This window comes from Leptodactylus fuscus, chromosome 1, assembly GCF_031893055.1.
Source record: "Leptodactylus fuscus isolate aLepFus1 chromosome 1, aLepFus1.hap2, whole genome shotgun sequence".
Lineage (NCBI taxonomy): Eukaryota > Metazoa > Chordata > Amphibia > Anura > Leptodactylidae > Leptodactylus > Leptodactylus fuscus.
The window spans coordinates 91,172,119-91,191,936 of NC_134265.1; the positions used below are offsets into that span (position 1 = coordinate 91,172,119).

A 19,818-nucleotide genomic window follows, 5' to 3' on the forward strand; every position below is an offset into this window, starting at 1 on the left:
CGCTCCTCATAGGACATGGTTTGCAGACCTTCCACCATTTTGGTTGCTCTTCTCTGGACTTGCTCCAATATATCGATGTCTTTTTTGAATTGAGGCGCCCAGAACTGTACACAGTATTCCAGGTGTGGTCTGACCAGGGAAGAGTAGAGCAGAATAATGACCTCTCTTGATCTAGATTCAATGCTTGTCTTAATACATCCCACAATTTTATTAGCCTTTTTTGCAGCAGCACCGCACTGTTGGCTCATGTTGAATTTGTGATCTACTATTATGCCCAAGTCCTTTTCCCCTATGCTATCACTTAGTTCTATTCCTCCCATACTATATATGTTTTTTACATTTCTGTTACCCAGATGTAGAACTTTGCATTTGTCCCTGTTAAATACCATTTTGTTCGCCTCAGCCCATTGTTCCAGTGTGTCTAAGTCCTTTTGAATACACTCTCTCTCCTCTCTAGTGTTGGCTATTCCTCCTATCTTCGTATCATCTGCAAATTTTATGAGTTCCCCAATAATTCCATCGTCCAGATCATTTATAAAGATATTAAAAAGTACTGGGCCCAGAACAGAGCCCTGCGGCACCCTGCTTTTGACTTTCTTCCAGTTCGATGTGTAGCCATTTAGTATTACTCGTTGTGCCCGATCATTAAGCCAGTTGTGAATCCACCTAACTGATTTTTTGTCAAAGCCATACTTAATCATTTTTTCAATAAGAAGGTTATGTGATACTTTATCAAATGCCTTACTGAAGTCAAGATATACTATGTCCACGGCATTCCCTTGGTCCAACCATTCAGTGATTTTGTTGTAGAAGGAAATCAGGTTAGTCTGACAAGATTTATTGGTCATAAAGCCGTGCTGGCTCTGGTTAATTAATGCCTTCCCATCCAGGTACCGAAGTAAATGTTCCTTGACAATTTGCTCAAAGATTTTTCCTGCTATCGAGGTCAGACTTACCGGCCTGTAATTTCCTGGATCGTCCCTTTTCCCCTTTTTGTAGATGGGGACAACATTTGCCCTTTTCCAATCTAAAGGGACCACTCCTGTTTCCCATGACTTACTGAAGATTATAGCAAGGGGTTCTGTTATTTCCTCTGCTATCTCTTTCAGGACTCTAGGGTGTAAATCCCTAGGAGGCTTTATTCTGGTGACTACTTATGATTAACAGATCTCTTCATAAGACAAATGGAGAGGGACACGTCAGTAATAAGGAGTCAACTATCAGCACTGCAGGAAAATAAAACACGAGAACTCACTTTCTGACAATGTCTTTTGCCATTTCTGAGATCTGGCTCCATTCTTCCTCTGGGAACTCAAAGCTTCCAGTCATTATCTTTTTCCTCATGTCCTTTGGGATAGTCCGACTGTGATGCTTGGAGTAAAAGGGAGGATAGCCACAAAGCATCACATAGATTATGACACCTAAGGACCACAAGTCACAGCTCTGGGAAAGACAACCATAGAACATACATATAAGCTTTGCTATTGCAACAATCTAGCAGTGAACTCTCAAAGCAAGTGCTGCAGATTTTTTTCTAGTAATGTGAAGCAAATAAAACTTTTCATAAATGTAAGATATATGAATCCAAACATTTATCATTGCACCAATACCTCTAGATTATAAAAATAAAAACACATATAAAAATAGTCTTAATAACTTGCTAACCAACCAAGTGCAGATTGGACAGATTGGCAGTAGTGGACAGTCATTGTTGATAAGCCTGGCAAAAAAAACACAGGACCATATTTTGAATCGGAAGAATACAAAAATCCCTGTTAGGTAGTTACTACCTGCCCTGCAAAGTGAGAAATGACTTCCCAAGCATGATGCTGAGAATAAATTCCTTGATCAACAACCCATCTTCAGTAATCCAACCCAAATAATTTGTTATCTATGCAAATTAATTATTCTTTATGAATAAAAATGCTAATTAGTTCTACCTTATAAGAAAGTGAGCAATCTCCTATCAACCAAACCAGAAACTCCACCAGAAGGAATAGGAGCCCATTAACCTGGGTGGGTTTAATAAACATGCATTTTTATTTTTGCATACACTTTTGGAGTGCTTTTCTGTTTTTCACTGTTCAGGCATGTGGACACTTGCACCAAAAAGGTGAATTGGATGCACACATTTTCTCAATGCAAAATCTTATGGCAGAAAGTTCCCTAGGCTCACTGCTGTAACATTAAATAAGTTCCATCTATTTAGAAAGATTGTGTCTAGAGGAAAGACGTTATCACCAAGGATGCCCCTTGTCATGGTTTCTAACCTAGGTGTAAAGAGATGAACTGAAAGATCTCTTTACTGTCACCCATGTATTTGTACATTGTAATAAGGTCACCCCTAAGCCATCTTTGTTCCAAAATAAATGTAACCCCATGTTGATAACGCCAACTGACCCATTTCCTTAATTAACATGGTCACCCCTTCCCCTGATCTAGTGCAGCTACTGACATCTTTTATAGAGGTGTCCAAATTGTACATAATAATTCAGGTTTGCTTTGGCTAGTGATTTCTACAAAGGTAAAATGTCTTTTTGAGGCATCATTTCTCTTCCATCACTCTGTTTTATTTGGCCTACTAGCAGCTACGTTTGTTTGCTAAAGCTAGATGGTCACCAATATTATGGTAATGAAAAAATTAAAGAAACTTTGCAACGTAGCCTTCCATAGAAAAGTGCCTCTTTCTCCACTTATCAAGCTCAATTCATTCTCTCAACCTCTTCTCGTTCCCAGACTGATACCTCTGCTGAATCAGTCTTTGTCTCCCAAGATGGGTTGATACCCCTATTCCTATTTGATGCCCATGAACACTCAGCTGAACACCTGTGTATTGGGGTGGGGAGAGGTTAGATGAGATATTTTAATTGTACGGCCAGTTTTATTCATAAATGTGTCAGATAGTCACACTTTCCAGGAAGTTACAGTGGAGATGCATACAGGGCCATATTTGTGTGCAAGTATACTTTAAGGGTAAGGACCCACCTAGCAAATCACAGCTTTTTTAAAAAAAAAAAAAAAAAAAAAACATTGAATTTTTGCAGGTTTCTCTGCTTTTTCCCCCCTATTAAAACTATAGTGAAAATGTTTGCAATTCTACAGATAAGATTAACACGCTGCCATTTTCGAAAAACAAACTTTCCGCAGCTCTTTTTTTATGCATTGTGTAGATGAGATTAACTACAATCTCATTCACTATGCTGGCACTGTAAAAGGTAGCATTTTTTCTGCTGCGTTTCCATGGGGCCTTAGTCTAGAGTTCTCCGGCTCTTAATGCATGCTTCACACCAATGACCTATCCATAGAATAGGTTATCAGTATATGACCTGTATGGGGTCCAACACCCAGACCCCACACATACACACACACACACACACACACACACACACACACACACACACACACACACACACACACACACAAGATGTCTGGGCAGCTTCCAGACACTGGAAAAGAAACAGCTCTGCTCCAATTTAAGTAATAGGGAAAGAACTGCAGTTCCCCGGCATACCCGCTATGCAGTGGATAGGACTGCAGATCTTCTCCTATTACTTTAATTGGAACACTCTGCATCTGCTCTCCATCCACTGCAGCAGCTTCTGATGTCCGGAAGATACCAGGTCTGGGTGTCACACCCCAGAGATCAGATACTGATGACCTATCATATTGATGGGTTATCAGTATGAAACATGCAGTAGGGTCATAACAACCCCTTTAAGTTTACTGTCAATACAGGAGTATAAAATTTGTTTTCTCAGCCAGAGTGCATAACCTTACATAATAAAATACAAGTTATACTGAATCTATTCCTACAAAACTATATATCATTCTGCTTAGCTCGCCCTGTAACATGAGGTCAGATTTACGATCAGAGTTTGACAGTGTAAAATGAGCCAGATTTAATCACAGTGACTGATGCTGAATGATAAATATGGTGCATCTTTTGACTGTCTTGCCTAACTTTAGACGACCAGATGGCTTGCTGTGCAATTCTGGCGTACCCTTTCACATCTTAAAGGGTGCCCTATTAAGTGGTTTTTCAAGTTCTTTGTATTTGTTAATAGGCTCTGCTACATTGATTCCAGAGCAGATGGAATTTTTTCTCTAGCTCCCAACCTTCCTGAGCAACAAGCGCAGTTAGTTTTGGTACCCGACATGGTATTTAAACTCTATAATGGTCATAAGGGCAGTGTCAAGGGTGAGATTTAGAGCTCCAATCAGAGGCAGCCAGTGTCAGAGATCAGAATCACACCCCATGCCGGACACTGTCCACCAGACAGTACAGGGCCTACATAGCATATTAGGAACCAAAACTAACAGCATTTATTGCTCATGAATGGTGGGGCTGGAAAAAAAATTCCAACCGTTTCAGAATCCGTACAGCAGCTATAAATTATTGGAGGTGGTGAAAGGTCCTTTTTAAAATGTCACAAAAACTGTTGCAATCTTCCTCCAGTAAGGGGGTGGCAAAGAATGTAGTAATAGCTCAGGGCAGAAATGATAGATTTAAAGATGCCCCATATTTATCAAACATCATGAGACATCTGACCAATTAGATGCAAATTAGAGCAATGAAGACTCCAGCAAAACTGGCTTCAAAACTCCCCCCATACTACATGGTAAATTTTCCCCACTGTGAATGACAAAGCAAAAACATATGCTTTACCTTGTTATACGTGTATGGTGTTGGTGAGGTAGGAATAATTCCAGACTTCTCTTTCTGATGTCTTCTCTGTGCCTCCAGAACCTGATAGTTACAGCATCAAACAAAAAGAAGATGTGATTTACCGTGTATGGGTTATATAACTGTACAAGCAAAGTGATCTGAGTAACTCACAGCTGTATTACATTAACAGATCACATTTATAATGACTACAATATCCAAATGAAATAATAAAGGTTTGACAGGATATGTCACAAATGACATTTATGACAAATTCACAGAATACATCATAAATGTCTGATAGATGCGGGTCTCACCTCTGGAACCTGCACCCATTTCTAAACAACCTCCATGTCTCAGCTCTTACTTGACAGAAATCTTGCTTAATAGGCTCTCCTTGTTGGTCAGGCTTACAAAAACAGCGCAGCTCAACGTTCTATGTCACTTCCATAACTCCCATTCACAGCCAGAGCACAGGGTCTGGGGGCTATTCATTCTAGAGATGCAGGTCTCTGGGGTGGACATTTATAATATATCCTGTGAACATGCCAGAAAGGTCTTTTGAGGGAAAGCTCTTCAAAAGACTCAGATTACTAAGTGGCAAACAAATACAGTCTTTATGATAAATTCATAGATTTAAAGGGGCTATCCTACAAAGTGAGAACAGGCGGACCTTTCCACTAACAGAATGTGGGCGTGACAGAGCGCTGTATTCTGGCTACCTCCGGTGCTCCCAGTGAAATGAGTAGGAGCAGCATCCACCATCAGTCAGCCAGGACAAATATCCAGTGGGAGAGAGGTCCTACCGTTCTCTCTTCTTTGGGATAACCCCTTTAACAGTTCAATGTAATTTATACTGTTGAATACTTCATACAAATAAGTTTGCAATTCACTGGCCGTTGGGATGAATGGGCCAAAATGATTGGCAATGTGTGAGGTTTGCTGTTTAGTAAATGTAGATAGCCCAGTTCTGCACTCTGCTTCTCTTTAGCAGTAATATAAAGATGAATGAGTTGACCTTACCTGGTCTATTTCAACCCTTTCCACAACATTTTCTAGAACTGTACTTTGTTAGCTACACACAATGTTACGTCTGCAGGCACATCTGCTTGTTCTCCAGTACTCTTTTTCTTCCTAATACTTTGCCATTTGTCTGCAGTTTTACAAAAAAAGTTGATCTACGTATCCAGGTCTCACAACAGTCACCATTTATTCAAGTTTGCTAGCTCACACTACACTTGCTCTTCCCCCTCTACTGTTAGTACACCCCGACACTACTGCAGCCAAGGCTCCTGTGATCACATGATTCTATCAGGCCTGATTCACATCTGTGTTCAGGTCACTGTTCAGTGCAAGCAGCACTTTTCTCTCCGGATTTTTTGTGCGGAAACCACACGGACCCCATTATAGTGTATGGGGTCCACGGGTTTCTTAAGGTATCTACTTTCTTTATGCGGATTAGGTTTCCATTCGAGGGGTCCCCAAGCGTACTCCCAGAATGGAAGAATGGAAACCCATGCGCGGATGTGAACCGGGCCTAAGCTATAAAATTTAATCAAAGTGTTATTTACCTTTTAAAAACTTGTGTCCTATCCATAAGATAGGCCATCAATTTTAGATCGGTAAGCATCTGACTGTTGGGGTCCGCGTAGAACAGGCATATCACAGAGCAGGCAGCTCCAATCGTAGTTTATATGCTGGGTACTGCGCTGCTAACTTGTTGTACATTTAGTCCCATTTGTTACTGATACTGTAGTCTTGCCCCATAGACTTGAATTAATTTTTAGAAGGTGGATAACCCCTTAGACAGAGACTAGGAAGCTGTTTGTGTCTATTAGAGTAAAATATTTGTATTACTTTACCTTTTGTTTCCTAATAGGAAGCAGCAGCAACTTATTGAACAGCTTAGAGTGTGATTGTTTGTTTGTTTTTAAATTCTGAATTGGAAGGTGAACAACTTTTTATAGCTATAAAGCGGACCCTTGAACGTAAGCTTCAAGAAACTATAGAAAAATATAGACCAATCCTAATTCATGATAGACAATAAAGAACAGAGCAAAATACCTCATAAGTAGAGATGAGCGAACAGTGAAATATTCAAGATTCGATATTCGTTTCAAGTAGAGCCTCAATATTTGACTACTCGATCGAATATCAAATCCCATTATAGTCTATGGGAAAAAATACTCGTTTCAGGGGAAACCACTATTCGACTAAAGGAGAGTCACCAAGTCCACGAATAGCAGGAGAAGAGTGTTTCGGTGGAGCGCTGTGCAGTTAAAGCGCACGGACCCCATTATAGTCTATGGAGTCTGTGCGCTTTAACTGCACAGCGCTTGCAGTTGCGCTGATAAGCTTGCTCGTAACAGCAAGCTGCCAGCTCTCCCAACTAGCAAAGACGAGCCTGCGGCAAATCAATGCTGGTTCTGCAGAAGGCTCGTCCTTGCTAGTCGGGAGAGCTGGCAGCTTGATGTTACGAGGGAGTTGACTTTTTTGTCATAGGAATGCATTGACCAGCGTTGATTGGCCAGTGTACAGCATTCGGCCAATCAACACTGGCTCTGGCGGAGGCTTGTCTGTGAGGAGGCGGAGTCTAAGATCGGGCCACAACGGAGTCTGCTGTGGTCCGATCTTAGACTCCGCCTTCTCACAGACGAGCCTCCGGCAGAACCAACGTTGATTGGCCGAATGCTGTACACTGGCCAATCAACGCTGGTCAATGCATTCCTATGAGAAAATGTAAGCTCCCTCATAACAGCAAGCTGCCAGCTCTCCTGACTAGCAAGGACGAGCCTGCTGCAGAACCAGCTTTGATATACACTGTATAGCATTCGGCCAATCAACGCTGGTTCTGAATCGAATATTTACTGCGAATAGCTAGTAGTATTCGATCGAGTACGAATATTTCGAATACCGTAGTATTCGATCGAATACCTACTCATTCATCTCTACTTATGAGCCTTTATTGAAAATTTCAGATAGTTGCCAAAACACTTTACATACAACAGCCAACTGAGCAAAACAGTAGTTACCTGAGGTGCTACATAATATGGAGTAAACTGTGGCGTCATTAGGTCCCCCTGGTCTATTTTTGCAAAACCAAAATCACACAATTTCACTGGAGCATCCTGAAAATAAACAGTTGTTAAAAGCAATATTTTGTCGAATTTAAAGGGAATTAATTTGGAGCGTGTGAATTATATAGGCTAGGGCTGATCATCTGTGCACATACAGTAGGACTCATGTCGGAACTCCTCTTTCTAATGAAATAATTTGTGTTATTATAAAAAAAAATTAAAAAAATGATAATAGAAAATAGCAAATAAAAAAATGTATTGCTCTGTATCCAGACATAGTTATTTTGTCCTTTGTTCTGATCCATCACAAGGATCATGTTCTAAATGCATTCATCATCATTGACTAATGTTATTCCCTCAACATCATAGATTGTAAGCTCTTGCGAGCAGGGCCCTCAATCCCATTGTGTGAATTGACTTAATACTGTGTAATGTCTCATTTTGTCTGTACCTGAACCCTACAATTTGTAAAGTGTTGTGGAATATGTTGGCGCTATATAAATAATATGTATTATTATTATGTTAAAAAAAAAAAAAATAGAATCTTTCTTCTTCTGTTCTCCTTTTCTAGTTTTTTTATGGAAGAAAAAAAAGCCTTTGATAAGTACAATGTCACCAACTGCTTCATTTTAAAGAGGCTCTATCAGCAAAATTATGCTGATAGAGCCCCATGTATGCGTGAATAGCCTTTACAAAGGCTATTCAGGCACCGCTAATCTAATTTTAAACCCCGCTCCCATTTTAAAATAAAACTATAAAAATATATTTTTCGGACTATAAGACGCACTGGACTATAAGACTTTAAGGTTTTAGAGGAGGAAAATAGGGAAAAAAAATTTTGAAGCAAAAAATGGTAAAATATTTAATATATGGGAGTTGTAGTTTTGCAACAGCTGCAAGGCCACATTGACAGGTGACCCTGTAGCTGTACGGGGACGCATAGTGTTTTTTTTTTTTTTGCGGGGCCAGATGTACTTTTTAGTTATACCATTTTGGGGAATGTCTATTGCTTAGATCACCTTGTATTGAAAAAAACCCGGCGGTTTATGATATATGATTTTCTACTGTTATCTATATTCTAGGGAAAGGAGGTGATTTAGAACTTTTATTTATTTCATTTTTTTTATTATATATTTTTAAAGCTTTTTTTTTTTACTATTTTATTCCCCCCCGGGGGCTTGAACCTGCGGTCACTTGATTGCAAGTCCCATAGACAGCAATACAACTGTATTGCCGTCTATGGGACATTCTGTATATTAGTATTACGGCTGGTCATAGACCAAAATTTGGGGGAAAAAAAGTGCGTCTTATAGTCCGAAAAATACGGTATATGTAAATGATACCTGAACGTGCACGCTAGGCGGTCGTGCACGATCCGATGTCATCTTCGGTCCCTCCTTCCTCTTCGTTCTTCTTGCAGCGACGTCCTCCTCTTCTGGATCTTCTCTGCCTTCATCTTCTGTTTTTCCAGTGGGTTGTGTTCAAATCCCGTGCGTGCGCAGTAGCACTCCCTCCGAAGCGCTACTGCACACGCGCCGCTGCCATTTTTGTTGTAGTTCTAAGTATCCTTAGAACTACGCAAGCATGCGCAGAACACTCGCGAACGTCTTCATATCCGGAAGAAAAGAAGATAAAGGCTGAGAAGAGCCAGGACAGGAGGACGTCACTGGAAGAAGAAAGAAGAGGAAGGAGGGACCGAAGATGACAACGGATCGTGCACGACCGCCCAGCGTGCACGTTCAGGTATCATTTACATATATGTTTTTATAGTTTTATTTTAAAACGGGCGGGGGGGGGGGGGGGGGGTTGGTTTAAAATTAGATTACCGATGCCTGAATAGCTTTTTTTTTTAAAGGCTATTCATGCATACGTGGGGCTCTATCAGCATAATTTTGCTGATAGAGCCCCTTTAAGCCTTCAATGTGTTTTTGCTCCAAATCTACAAAAGTGACATACATGACAAAGGTATGTAGTTTATCACGGTAATGTGATTTGTAACGCAGTGGTGGCTTTTGAATATGCCTGCAAAAGGCAGGCACAGAAAGAAATTAAAATAAATAATTTTAAAAAGTATGTATATACACACACGCAATTTTTGACAACTCTAACATTTACTGGTACAAAATATGACATTATTAATAGATGCAAGTCATTCTGAATAATTCAGAAACTCTAAACTCCAGAATTCTAGCATTATAGGGAGTCTGTCAGGAGAAAAATCAGTCAAACTAGTTAATCAAATTATTGGCAGTACCTTGTAGGGCAGCTTCTGCACTTTCCTAAGATACCTTTCTTATTTTGCATTGCATCTCCATTTTCATGAAAATCAGCAGGGGCATAATGATTGTGGTGCGATCAAGCACAGAAGGGTACAGCGTCCTGGTACAGAGACGGCATCCAGCTGGAGATGGCTGGAGCCCCGCAGAACTAGGATTGCAGTTATATATATCGTTAAAGTAAAGGGGCCTGGTATTCAGTGACGTCTGTACATGCTGCTAGACTCCTTTACTGTTGAAGCCTGTCCAGGGAAGGGGTGCGTGGGGTGCACTGACGTCATCATCACGTGACTGCTGAGGCCCAATCACTGGCCCCCAGCAGTGACCTCTGGAGCGTGTGACCTCAGTGCCCCGAAGAGGATGCTGAGAAACATTGGAAGCTCAGAAGGGAGTATAAGTGTTTTTCTTTTTTTTTTTCCTTTCTTAAATAACCTCCGCTGCGCAGGCTTCTACTGGAAAAGGGCCCTACGGCATGTACAGACATCACATAACGCCAGACCCCTTTCCATTCCACATGACTGCTGAAACAGAATCACAGGCCCCAATGGTGACCTCTACATTGCCTTGGTTGCAGGGAGAAAAGAATGCTGGAAAGAGCCGGACCAAGGTTACTCAGGAGAGGTGATGCAAGAAAGTATAAGTGTTTGTTATTTTTACTCTCCTATGCTGGGATTCAACTTAGTATATTCTGGGGCCTGAGGAGACTGCAGATTATAATAATAGCAACAAAACAAACTGGATTGTGAAACAAATTTCATGGGGTTCGCATGAAGTGGCTCAAGGGATCATATTATACTGTGTGAGGGCCATTGTGGAGAATATTATACTGTGTGGGGGCCATTGTGGAGCATATTATACTATTTATATCACAAAGTATCTGTTTTATAGCAGAAATGTGATATTAGTACAAACTGTAATTACATTGCATGGTGATTATATAGCAGATCCTGTACGATGTAAACAGTGAAGGGGTGAGAGCGCTCACAAAAGCACTACGGTCCCCACATTACCCCACACGTTATGATGCCGTTTGAGACTAACTTTATATGTCCAGACACCATCCACATGTTAAAGGACACAACTGGTGATGGCTCATACAGTTTTAAGTTTGTGTAACGACAGTAACCTCTATTACAAAAATGTCTGACCACTGTACAAGCAATACTACCTCCAGTGCCACCCCTACTACTTCTTGTGTCATGCCCCCAACCCATAGATTGAAAGCTCTTGCGAGCAGGGCCCTCAGTCCCATTGTGTGAATTGACTATTTCTTTTGTAATGTATCTTTTTTGTCTGTACTTGAACCCTACAAATTGTACAGTTCTGCGGAATATGTTGCAACAATAGAAATAAAATGTATTATTAGGGTCTCTTCAAACAGTTTATCAGCAGTGGCCCTGGCCCTACTGATCTCTAAGACCAAGAGTAGACAACCTTCAGCACTCCATCTGTTGTAAAACTACAACTCCCAGTATGCATACTTCCTCTGCTGTCTCGGAACTCCCATGTAAGTGAAAGGAGCACGTTGGGAGTTGCAGTTTCACAGTAGTTGGAGTTGCGAAGGTTACTGACCCCTGTCTTAGACTGTTAAGATTCCACAGATCAGCTATTTCACAGAACACACAGTTCTCAGCATTGATTACATGGTGGGCGCTGCGCACTCACTGCATTTTTGATAGTTGCAGTTGTAGGTACTATAGGGTTTTATCACTTTGTAGTATCTGAGATACCTCTGCAGCAACCATAACCATTGCTATCAAGAATACATTGTAGGGAGGGGGGAAGGGGGGGGTGTAGAGGTACGTGGTATAAGTTTGCATCGGGGTCCACAAGACTGCTTATGCCACTGTAAATCAGAATTGGATTCTTATGCAGGTTAGCTGAAAGGGGCTTTAGGGGTGTTTCTTCTCCTGCTGGGGCTTCACTCTCTACTCTAGATAACTCTCACCCATTGCTAGTGTGACATCCTCCACTTTGTCTGCAATTAGGATCAGTTATCTAGACAGCCAAATCCCAGCAGGAGATGAAATGCCTCTAAAGCCCCCCTTTTCAGCTAATTTGCATAAGAATAGAATGACAAAAGCATCTTTGGAACGTGTAGAAGCCCTAGGTGCTGTCATTAGTTTGATTTTCCTGCTGACAGATCCCCTTTAAAAAGATGCAATAAACAAAATTTTTTATTTTAATTAAATACTGTGATATGTGACTGTGTAGTGCTTATATGGGCAAAAAAACTGTAAAATTTTGTATTTGTTCACAAAAGACACTAAAGGTGTGTAGGGAAGTAGGTGTTAGGGAGCCTTCACACGGAGTTATGCTCCGCTAACTCTGAATGTAAAACTCGTTCAGAATGAGCGTGTAAAAACCAGATCCCATTGATTTCTATGGGTGCCGGCATACGCGCGCTACCCATTGAAATCAATGGGAGCTAATGCACACCATATTTATCAACTGCAACTTTTTTGAAAAAAGAAGCACTCTACTGTTTGTTTTTCATTCATTATGTATCCATTTCCTCAATATTTACCAATCTATCCTTATTTAATTCCTTTCTCTCTTTATTATTCTCTTCAGTAAGGTCTTTGACCAGGTAAAATGTAAAGAAGTTCATGTAAAATCTTGCCTTCCCGTATGGTGGACTGTACCACACAAGCTCTCCAAAGGGGAAGGCAGGAACTTTTTTTCAATAACTATCAATGAGCAGACAGTTCCCATCACACAGCTATGATGAAGAAGCTCACAGCTCAGTCTGCATAACTATATACTTAAAGCCTCCATCGGGCAGATACGTCAGTCTATAACTGTCCATGTGATGAATCACTTGATTGATAGCGACGCAAAGAGAAAGAGAAATATAAAAGCCAAGATGGGGCTGATCAGGAGCTGAATAGAAAATGAACAGTGGGAACAGAACTGCAGTCTAAACGAAAGGGTCTTTGCTGGAGTGCTTCTTCACACCTCATGCTATAAGTGCTTGATCTAAAGTTCTGCCAAATTTCTCAAGCATTTTGCAATACTTGATTAATTTGGTGGAGATTAGGGCAACACAGATTCCAGCTTTCTCATACACCTGCATCCTTTGTCCAGACCAACAGGAAGAAGGGATCAAAAAGTTTTCTGGTACCTGGGCCAATTTTGATACTCATGACCTATACGGAGCTGGAGACAGAAGGTTCCATCCCCTGTATAGCAGCCGCGTCAGAGTCTACTGGTATGAATGGGGGCAGTCTACTAGTACATGAATGGGGAGGAAAAGCTACAATACCCTGCCATGGCCGCTATAAGGGATGAAGCCTTCAGATTCCAGCTTTGTTCCCCGTATAGGTTCTACAGTCAGAAGCACATGATCAGTAGTATGGGTTCTGACTGTTGAAACCCAAACTAATTTGATACATATGACATACTACGAGAACGAATCACTAGTATCAAAACTGGGCCCATTAAACCACTGTCAGGCATGAGGCAGTGCATTAGTTTCCTTGAGAATAAGGGATCGGTCATGTTGAAATTCAATAGGGGTGATTCATCATGAGGAGATTTTCTAAGCAAGTTTTACAGAAGGCGACAGATGGTTTGAATTTTGTGAATATTTCTTTAAGTGTACTGCTTCTGTCCTGAAATGTTTCTACACCATCTCCTAATGTAGTGAGACCATTTTTACAACTTTTTTAAGAAATTGCCTTTGATAACTGTGTGTACATCAGCCTGGCAGACTAACCATGCCCACTTTACTACCCATTTTAAAAACTGGAGTTAAAATGCAAAAAGGTCACAAAATTGTTGTGTAAATAAAAACCTGAAATCCCTATTTTGAAGACTTTTTGACACCAAAATTCTGGAGTGCAAAGCTTGATAAATTCTCCCCTTCGTGTTTACAATACACTATAGAAGGATGAGGGATGTATGCTAGATTACTGGCAATCTAATACTCTATAGGATATCCAGTAAGCCCTTCCATCAGCATACCTTACTGTACTATATCCATCGTAGGCTTTTAACTAGAGTGAGATTCTTCTATTGTTCAGATGGAAATCCAATGTGGAAAGGCCATCTTCTACTGGGAATTAGTGCAAACCATTCCCTAAGCTCACACTCTGTGCAAAGAACACCTCCAAGAAAGGGGTGATCTCAATTATTTAATGTATTTTGAAAGCAATCCCACAAGACATACCCTCAAAGCAGTCCTCCATTGTCAAAGGAAAAAAATACTTTAAAAGGTGATATCCAGGACTTTAAGGGTCCATTCACATGGAGGAAAACAATGAGGAATTTGGTGTGGAATTTTCGATGCTGAAAAAAAGCCTCCCATTGATTTCGATGGGTTCTGCTAGCTTTTTTTTCCACTAGCAGAAAATTCCGTTAGTGGAAAAAAAAAAAAGCTAGTGGAAAATTCAACACCAAATTCCTCACCATTTTCCTCCGTGTGAATGGACCCTAAAACTGAAGGCCATCTATTTTACATCATAGGGTGGCAATGATAATAGGAAGTGTGTCTGGTATTAGAGTTCACTAGAAACTAGTGAATGGGACAGAGCTTTGATATGAGACAAACATGCTACCAATAGAATAAAACTGACTGGTAAATAATGTCCCTTCAAAGAGTTGATCGGAGTGGGTTGACAAAAGATGGATTCCCACAATCTTGAATTAATGGTCTATCCAAAGTCTCAGAATATTCCTTTAATAGGACATATGAACATTCCTGTCCAAAGGGTCTACACTGCCCTTACCTTATTTAAGGGGCTCCAATTGAAAATCCTTATACTGTAGTGTAACACCTCAGTCTTTATTCTATAAACTCAACTATGCTTAGCATTTGTAGGCAAAAATCCCTTTAAATGTAATTATTGTGAAACTCATTACAAATACATGGAAAACTACCGAACAAAGGATTATGAATATCTTACCAAAGAATTATCTTTAAAGAGTAGGTTCTCTGGTTTCAGATCTCTGTGTGCAATATTTAGCGAATGACAATGCTGCAGGGCCAAAGCAATCTGTAAAAAGAAAATGCAAGTCAGTAAATTTGTTTGTACTATGTAGATGGTAACTGCTTTGTTGTGAGATGAGCTGCAAAAATGCATAACAGTGCAAATCCATCTAGCAACAAAGTAGTCACACTCATGAGCCTCTCTGCTCTTACCACATACTAGAGAGATAGAACGCCCTAGATACTCAACCTGTCAGCTCCAAAGTGATTGACAACACCAGGGTAAGAGACAGCAATGTGTAAGAATCTCAAAGCTACAATGGACAAGGAACTAATGACATACAATAAGGCTTCTTAGAGAAGCGAGAACTGAATCATATGGAAGCTTATGTGCTATAATCTTGTACATCTGCACTGAGAGAAGTGGGACATACTGAACTTTTCATTACATAGAATTACAAATTTCAGATATTAACCTAGAAATTCTATAAAATGTGCAAATCAGCAAACAGAAATCAAGAGTACGGCCATTTATTGTGTTGATCATATTTAGCCCATGATAAACCACTGCAGTCCTTTGAAGCAGAGTACAAGCTTATGGTAACCCCAGAAAAAAAAAAGGAATTACGAAGTGTGGCTGAAACAAAACAGTTATGCCAGTGGCAGCGTGCATCACATAATCTGATTATAACAAAGCAGGCAATAAGGTCAAGTGAGAACCTATGTCGCTTTAATATGCCTTTAGCCCTTAAGTTGTTCATTGCACGACTGCTGGTGGAAGCTTCTGGAACTTGCCTGCTTTGTTACTTGGCTGGCTTGCTTCTCAGTGAAGTGCCGGTGCTGGCTGATTCTGTGAAACAGCTCGCCCCCCTCCATCATCTCCATAACAATTAGGAGCCGTGCCCTGTTCAAAAGTGTTAATTTAAAGAGCGGGTCAAATATCAGTGAGTATGCAATTAATGCTGATGCTGGTCAACGGAAGGCGCAACCTTGCCTTTCAACCACCCCCCATTCGTTGTCTGATAGATTTTGGTTTGGGTAAAGGTCGCGCCCCAGATTGACAGCACTGGCACTTCTCTTCCAGCAGTGATAAACTCAACCTTCCCGCCATTGCTCCTGTCTTTCTATGCAGACCCATGTGTTGTGCTTCCAGTTACGTATAGTGGGAGCATCTCTGAGATAGACAGCATTTAACCCGCCTGTCTAAATGGATTTAGCTGTCATACTCTTAAATATTTCTTTAGCCTAAAAATATGCAACAGCTACATCTAACATCCCACTGTGACAGCAGGGAGAACATTTTATATTGGATGTTTGGTTATAGAAAATGTCTTCGCTGCCCCTTTGCTTTCTTAGTATTTATTAATCTTGCTGGTATTTAATACCATATGTGCTGGAAATGGAACTGTGCAGACAAGGTAGCCATTTCTCAATTCAATATAGATGCACTTTTTCTAAAGGAACACTAAACCTAGACATGAATGATAGTAGCAAGAAATATAGCTGCGCTGACTGTGTGTTAGTCTGAAGCACTTTTCTGCATGAGTCTGACACAGTCTAGTCGAAATTCTGCACAGAATACAGGGACTAATCTCCTGCAGATCTGCTTCATATTTGGCTGAGCGGTTGGAGTTTAGAAAACTGGATGAGGCTTATGTTTTTACTTAATACTGCTTCTGAGGAGCCCTTGAATATAAACTATTGCTCACCTTCCCCAGACCCCCTGTATCCAGCAGCAGCAGCACCAGTCTTCTTTACACAGGTAGCTGTGATGTCCCATTTGTGCTAGGGAACCGCTGCAGCCAATCACAGGCCTCAACGGTGACCTCTTCACAAATGGCACGTGACTGCTGTGATTCGCTGTTTATGAAGAGGCCTATGATTGGCTGCGGCGGTCACATGGCACAAACAGCCATGGGGCCTATATAAAGACGAACAAAGCAGCTAGTGCTGGCAAGAGACTCAGGGAGAGGCGAGTAACAGTTTGTTATATTTAAGGGCCCCACAGTAGCACTATTAAATAACAAAATTCGGAGTCAGACAACTCCTTTAACAATCTTTTATCCTACTGCATACAGGGCACGTGGGAGAACAGAAAGGCTGCTGCTCCAGCCCGCTGTCTTGTAGCCTGATAAAAGACACTGAGGAGGACAAGAGGCAATATGGACGCGACACTACCAATACTAATATGAGAATACCATTACCAAGGGAAAGGAGAGCATAAAGAGAGTAAGGAATGGAATTCATTTTATAAGCCTATTGTGTAATTTCTGTGTTTAGTGTTCCTTTAAAGGGGCTCTATCACTGGGAAAAGTCATTTTTATCTAAACACATGCCTGAATAGGCTTTAGAAATGCTATTTCACACCTACCTTTAGTATGTAGATTGCCTCAGTGGTTTCTGAATAAGTCCGTTTTTATTAATATGCTAATGAGCTTTCAGCCAGCACAGGAAGTTACCAGCAGCACTCGTCTCTTCTATTATCTCCTATGTGTGTGAAGCAAACAGGAAGCTGAGTCGTCATCATCATCATCATCAGCAGCAGCAGCCTCCCATAGGAAACAATAGCAAAGAGGTGCACGATGTATCGTGCAACAGTCTAATTAGCATATGAATAAAAACGGACTTATTCAGAGACCACTGAGGCAATCTACATACTAAAGGTAGGTGTGAAATAGACTTTCTAAAGGTTATGCAAGGATGAGATTAGTTAAAAATGACTTTTCCCAGTGATACAGCCCTTTTAATAGTAACCTTTGTATCTAGCAGACATTACTGGATAGTCTGAACTGATACGGTAAGGACCAAACGTTCTACATATGTCATGACTTGATCAAACCTTCAAATGTTTGAGAACAGACCAGCTACATTATGGAACAACACTGCAACTTTAACCCTGACACTTGAAGTTCATCAGAAGTGTGCCACATAGCCAGCTGCTTTCGGACAGACTCTAAAACAGGGGACACTAAATATAGCTAGCATTTAGTGACTAGTAAAGTGCCAAACTGGGCATTTTGATGCAATGGTCTATAGAGATTAATACTAGCAATAATTGATCATTTTCTGACACAGAAAGCCTAGCATAAACTAAGCTCAGAGAACAGGCACATTCTCTGGCACAATATGCTGACTGATAAATGGCTATTGAAAAGTTCAGTGCAGTGAAAACAGATTTTTATTTTAGAATTTACACTTTTTATGTCCTTGAGTAAAGAATAGCAGATGTACGAGTACCTAGAAAAAACAGCACATAAGGAATTAAGAATCAACACAAAACACAAAATAAACCCTTCAGAACTAGGTCATCCTATTATTGGAAGTCTTACATTTTTTACAGGGCAAACTATTGGAGGTCACATTTCTGCAAAAGAGTAAAGTACATGTAATCAAGAGGCAAGATACATAGATGTTATGGAGGCCATAAGGAACAGATTGATCACACAGAATTCCTGGTCTTACCTGGGGGTTGATTCGTGGGGGAACTGCACACTGTTTGCATAAACGTCAATTATTTGTACAATGTTTGGATGTGATGCGCACAACATATGTAGTCGTACCTTAAAGAAAAGGGGACTGGTGTTAGTTAGGGTTAGCCAAGTGTCGTACTAAGAAAATAAATTCATAATGAATAGCAAGTATGGGACATCAACTTAGCATAGCTCCAGCCTCTATCTAGTTAGAGGATTCATGTGATTCATGCAAAAAAAAAAATCAAATGGTAATAGCCTGGTATAACATGCAGTTTCAGAGCAAAACATATCGCATGGGATTTGAGATCCAAAAACACAGAGGTGACAATTACCAATTGTTTCATTTTTCGTCATTATAACAAAGACAAAAATGACAAAGTGCAGACTTAGGTCCCGCAGGTTTGACCAGCTTACGTGTCACAAGAAAATCCAATGACATGAACTAAATGCCACTACAGGGGCATCAGAGATTGGCCAAATAATATATTGACATTTGTGTAATGTCCTACATTGTCTTTCTTGTTGTTTTGCTTCTATATCTCCTCCATAGTAACAAAAAACCAAACACATTCTGTATAGTGTAATCCTTCAATCTTATTCATTTGTCCTCCACTTTGTACTGACATATTTGGTAGATTAGCTGGAACAGGAGGACAAGTTAAAGGGAATACGACTGCAGGATCAGACTACACAGAGTATGTCTGCATGTTGTCTGCTGCTATGGAGATGCGCAGTCTGCAGAGGAACTGTAGGACATTTTTCATTTAAAACCTATTACAATATTAAATCAATTTTCATTTTACATACACTTAGAGAACAAAGCAATAAAAATGCAAGATTGCTTGAAAATATTTAGTCTGACAGTTATTTATTCCTCATTAACATGCACATTAGGCCAAAGGTAGATATATAGCACTTCTGTCACCGCTCAACTTCAGGGACTCCCATATACTGGACATATCTGAGACCTTCTGACAAAATAACGTCATTGCAGGGCAGCTTTACAGTTTGACAACCACTCTCCCACTTCTGAGGACACACAGATTGCTCAGCCTGTTAACTGGTGGTTTCTAATCGTCAAATAAAGTATAATGATCTGTATACTTGTCCTATGATAGAAGGATAGGGGAGGGTAAAAGCCATTTCTAATGTGGATTAAATATAGACCCTTTCTTTTAACTCGAGAGATTGTCCATTTTACTTTAAACAATCACTAACACAACTAATAGTCAACCTACTGTCTGTAGACAAATCAGTGTGGGGCATTTACATCCATCAGTTGTGCAAATACTTAAAACAAACAGCAATGACATGGAAGAATAGGAGTAAAAACTCTGTAAGGGTATGTTCACAGGCTGATTTTTAGTTTTTCAAGGTAAGTCATAAACTGAATTGAAAA

At 40.4% G+C, this 19,818-nt stretch overlaps 1 protein-coding gene across 1 annotated transcript in view; it reads right to left on the minus strand.

Annotated features, from left to right (window-relative positions):
* Positions 1-19,818, minus strand: part of MAPKAPK5 (MAPK activated protein kinase 5) — a 43,053-nt gene that overhangs the window by 11,755 nt on the left and 11,480 nt on the right. Inside the window, exons 4-9 of the mRNA XM_075273645.1 lie at positions 18,409-18,506; positions 15,742-15,850; positions 14,924-15,013; positions 7,696-7,791; positions 4,667-4,747; positions 1,256-1,443 (exon numbers count right to left, since the gene is read on the minus strand). Coding sequence (XP_075129746.1) covers positions 1,256-1,443; positions 4,667-4,747; positions 7,696-7,791; positions 14,924-15,013; positions 15,742-15,850; positions 18,409-18,506 — 662 coding nt within the window. The remainder of the gene's footprint in view (positions 1-1,255; positions 1,444-4,666; positions 4,748-7,695; positions 7,792-14,923; positions 15,014-15,741; positions 15,851-18,408; positions 18,507-19,818) is intronic.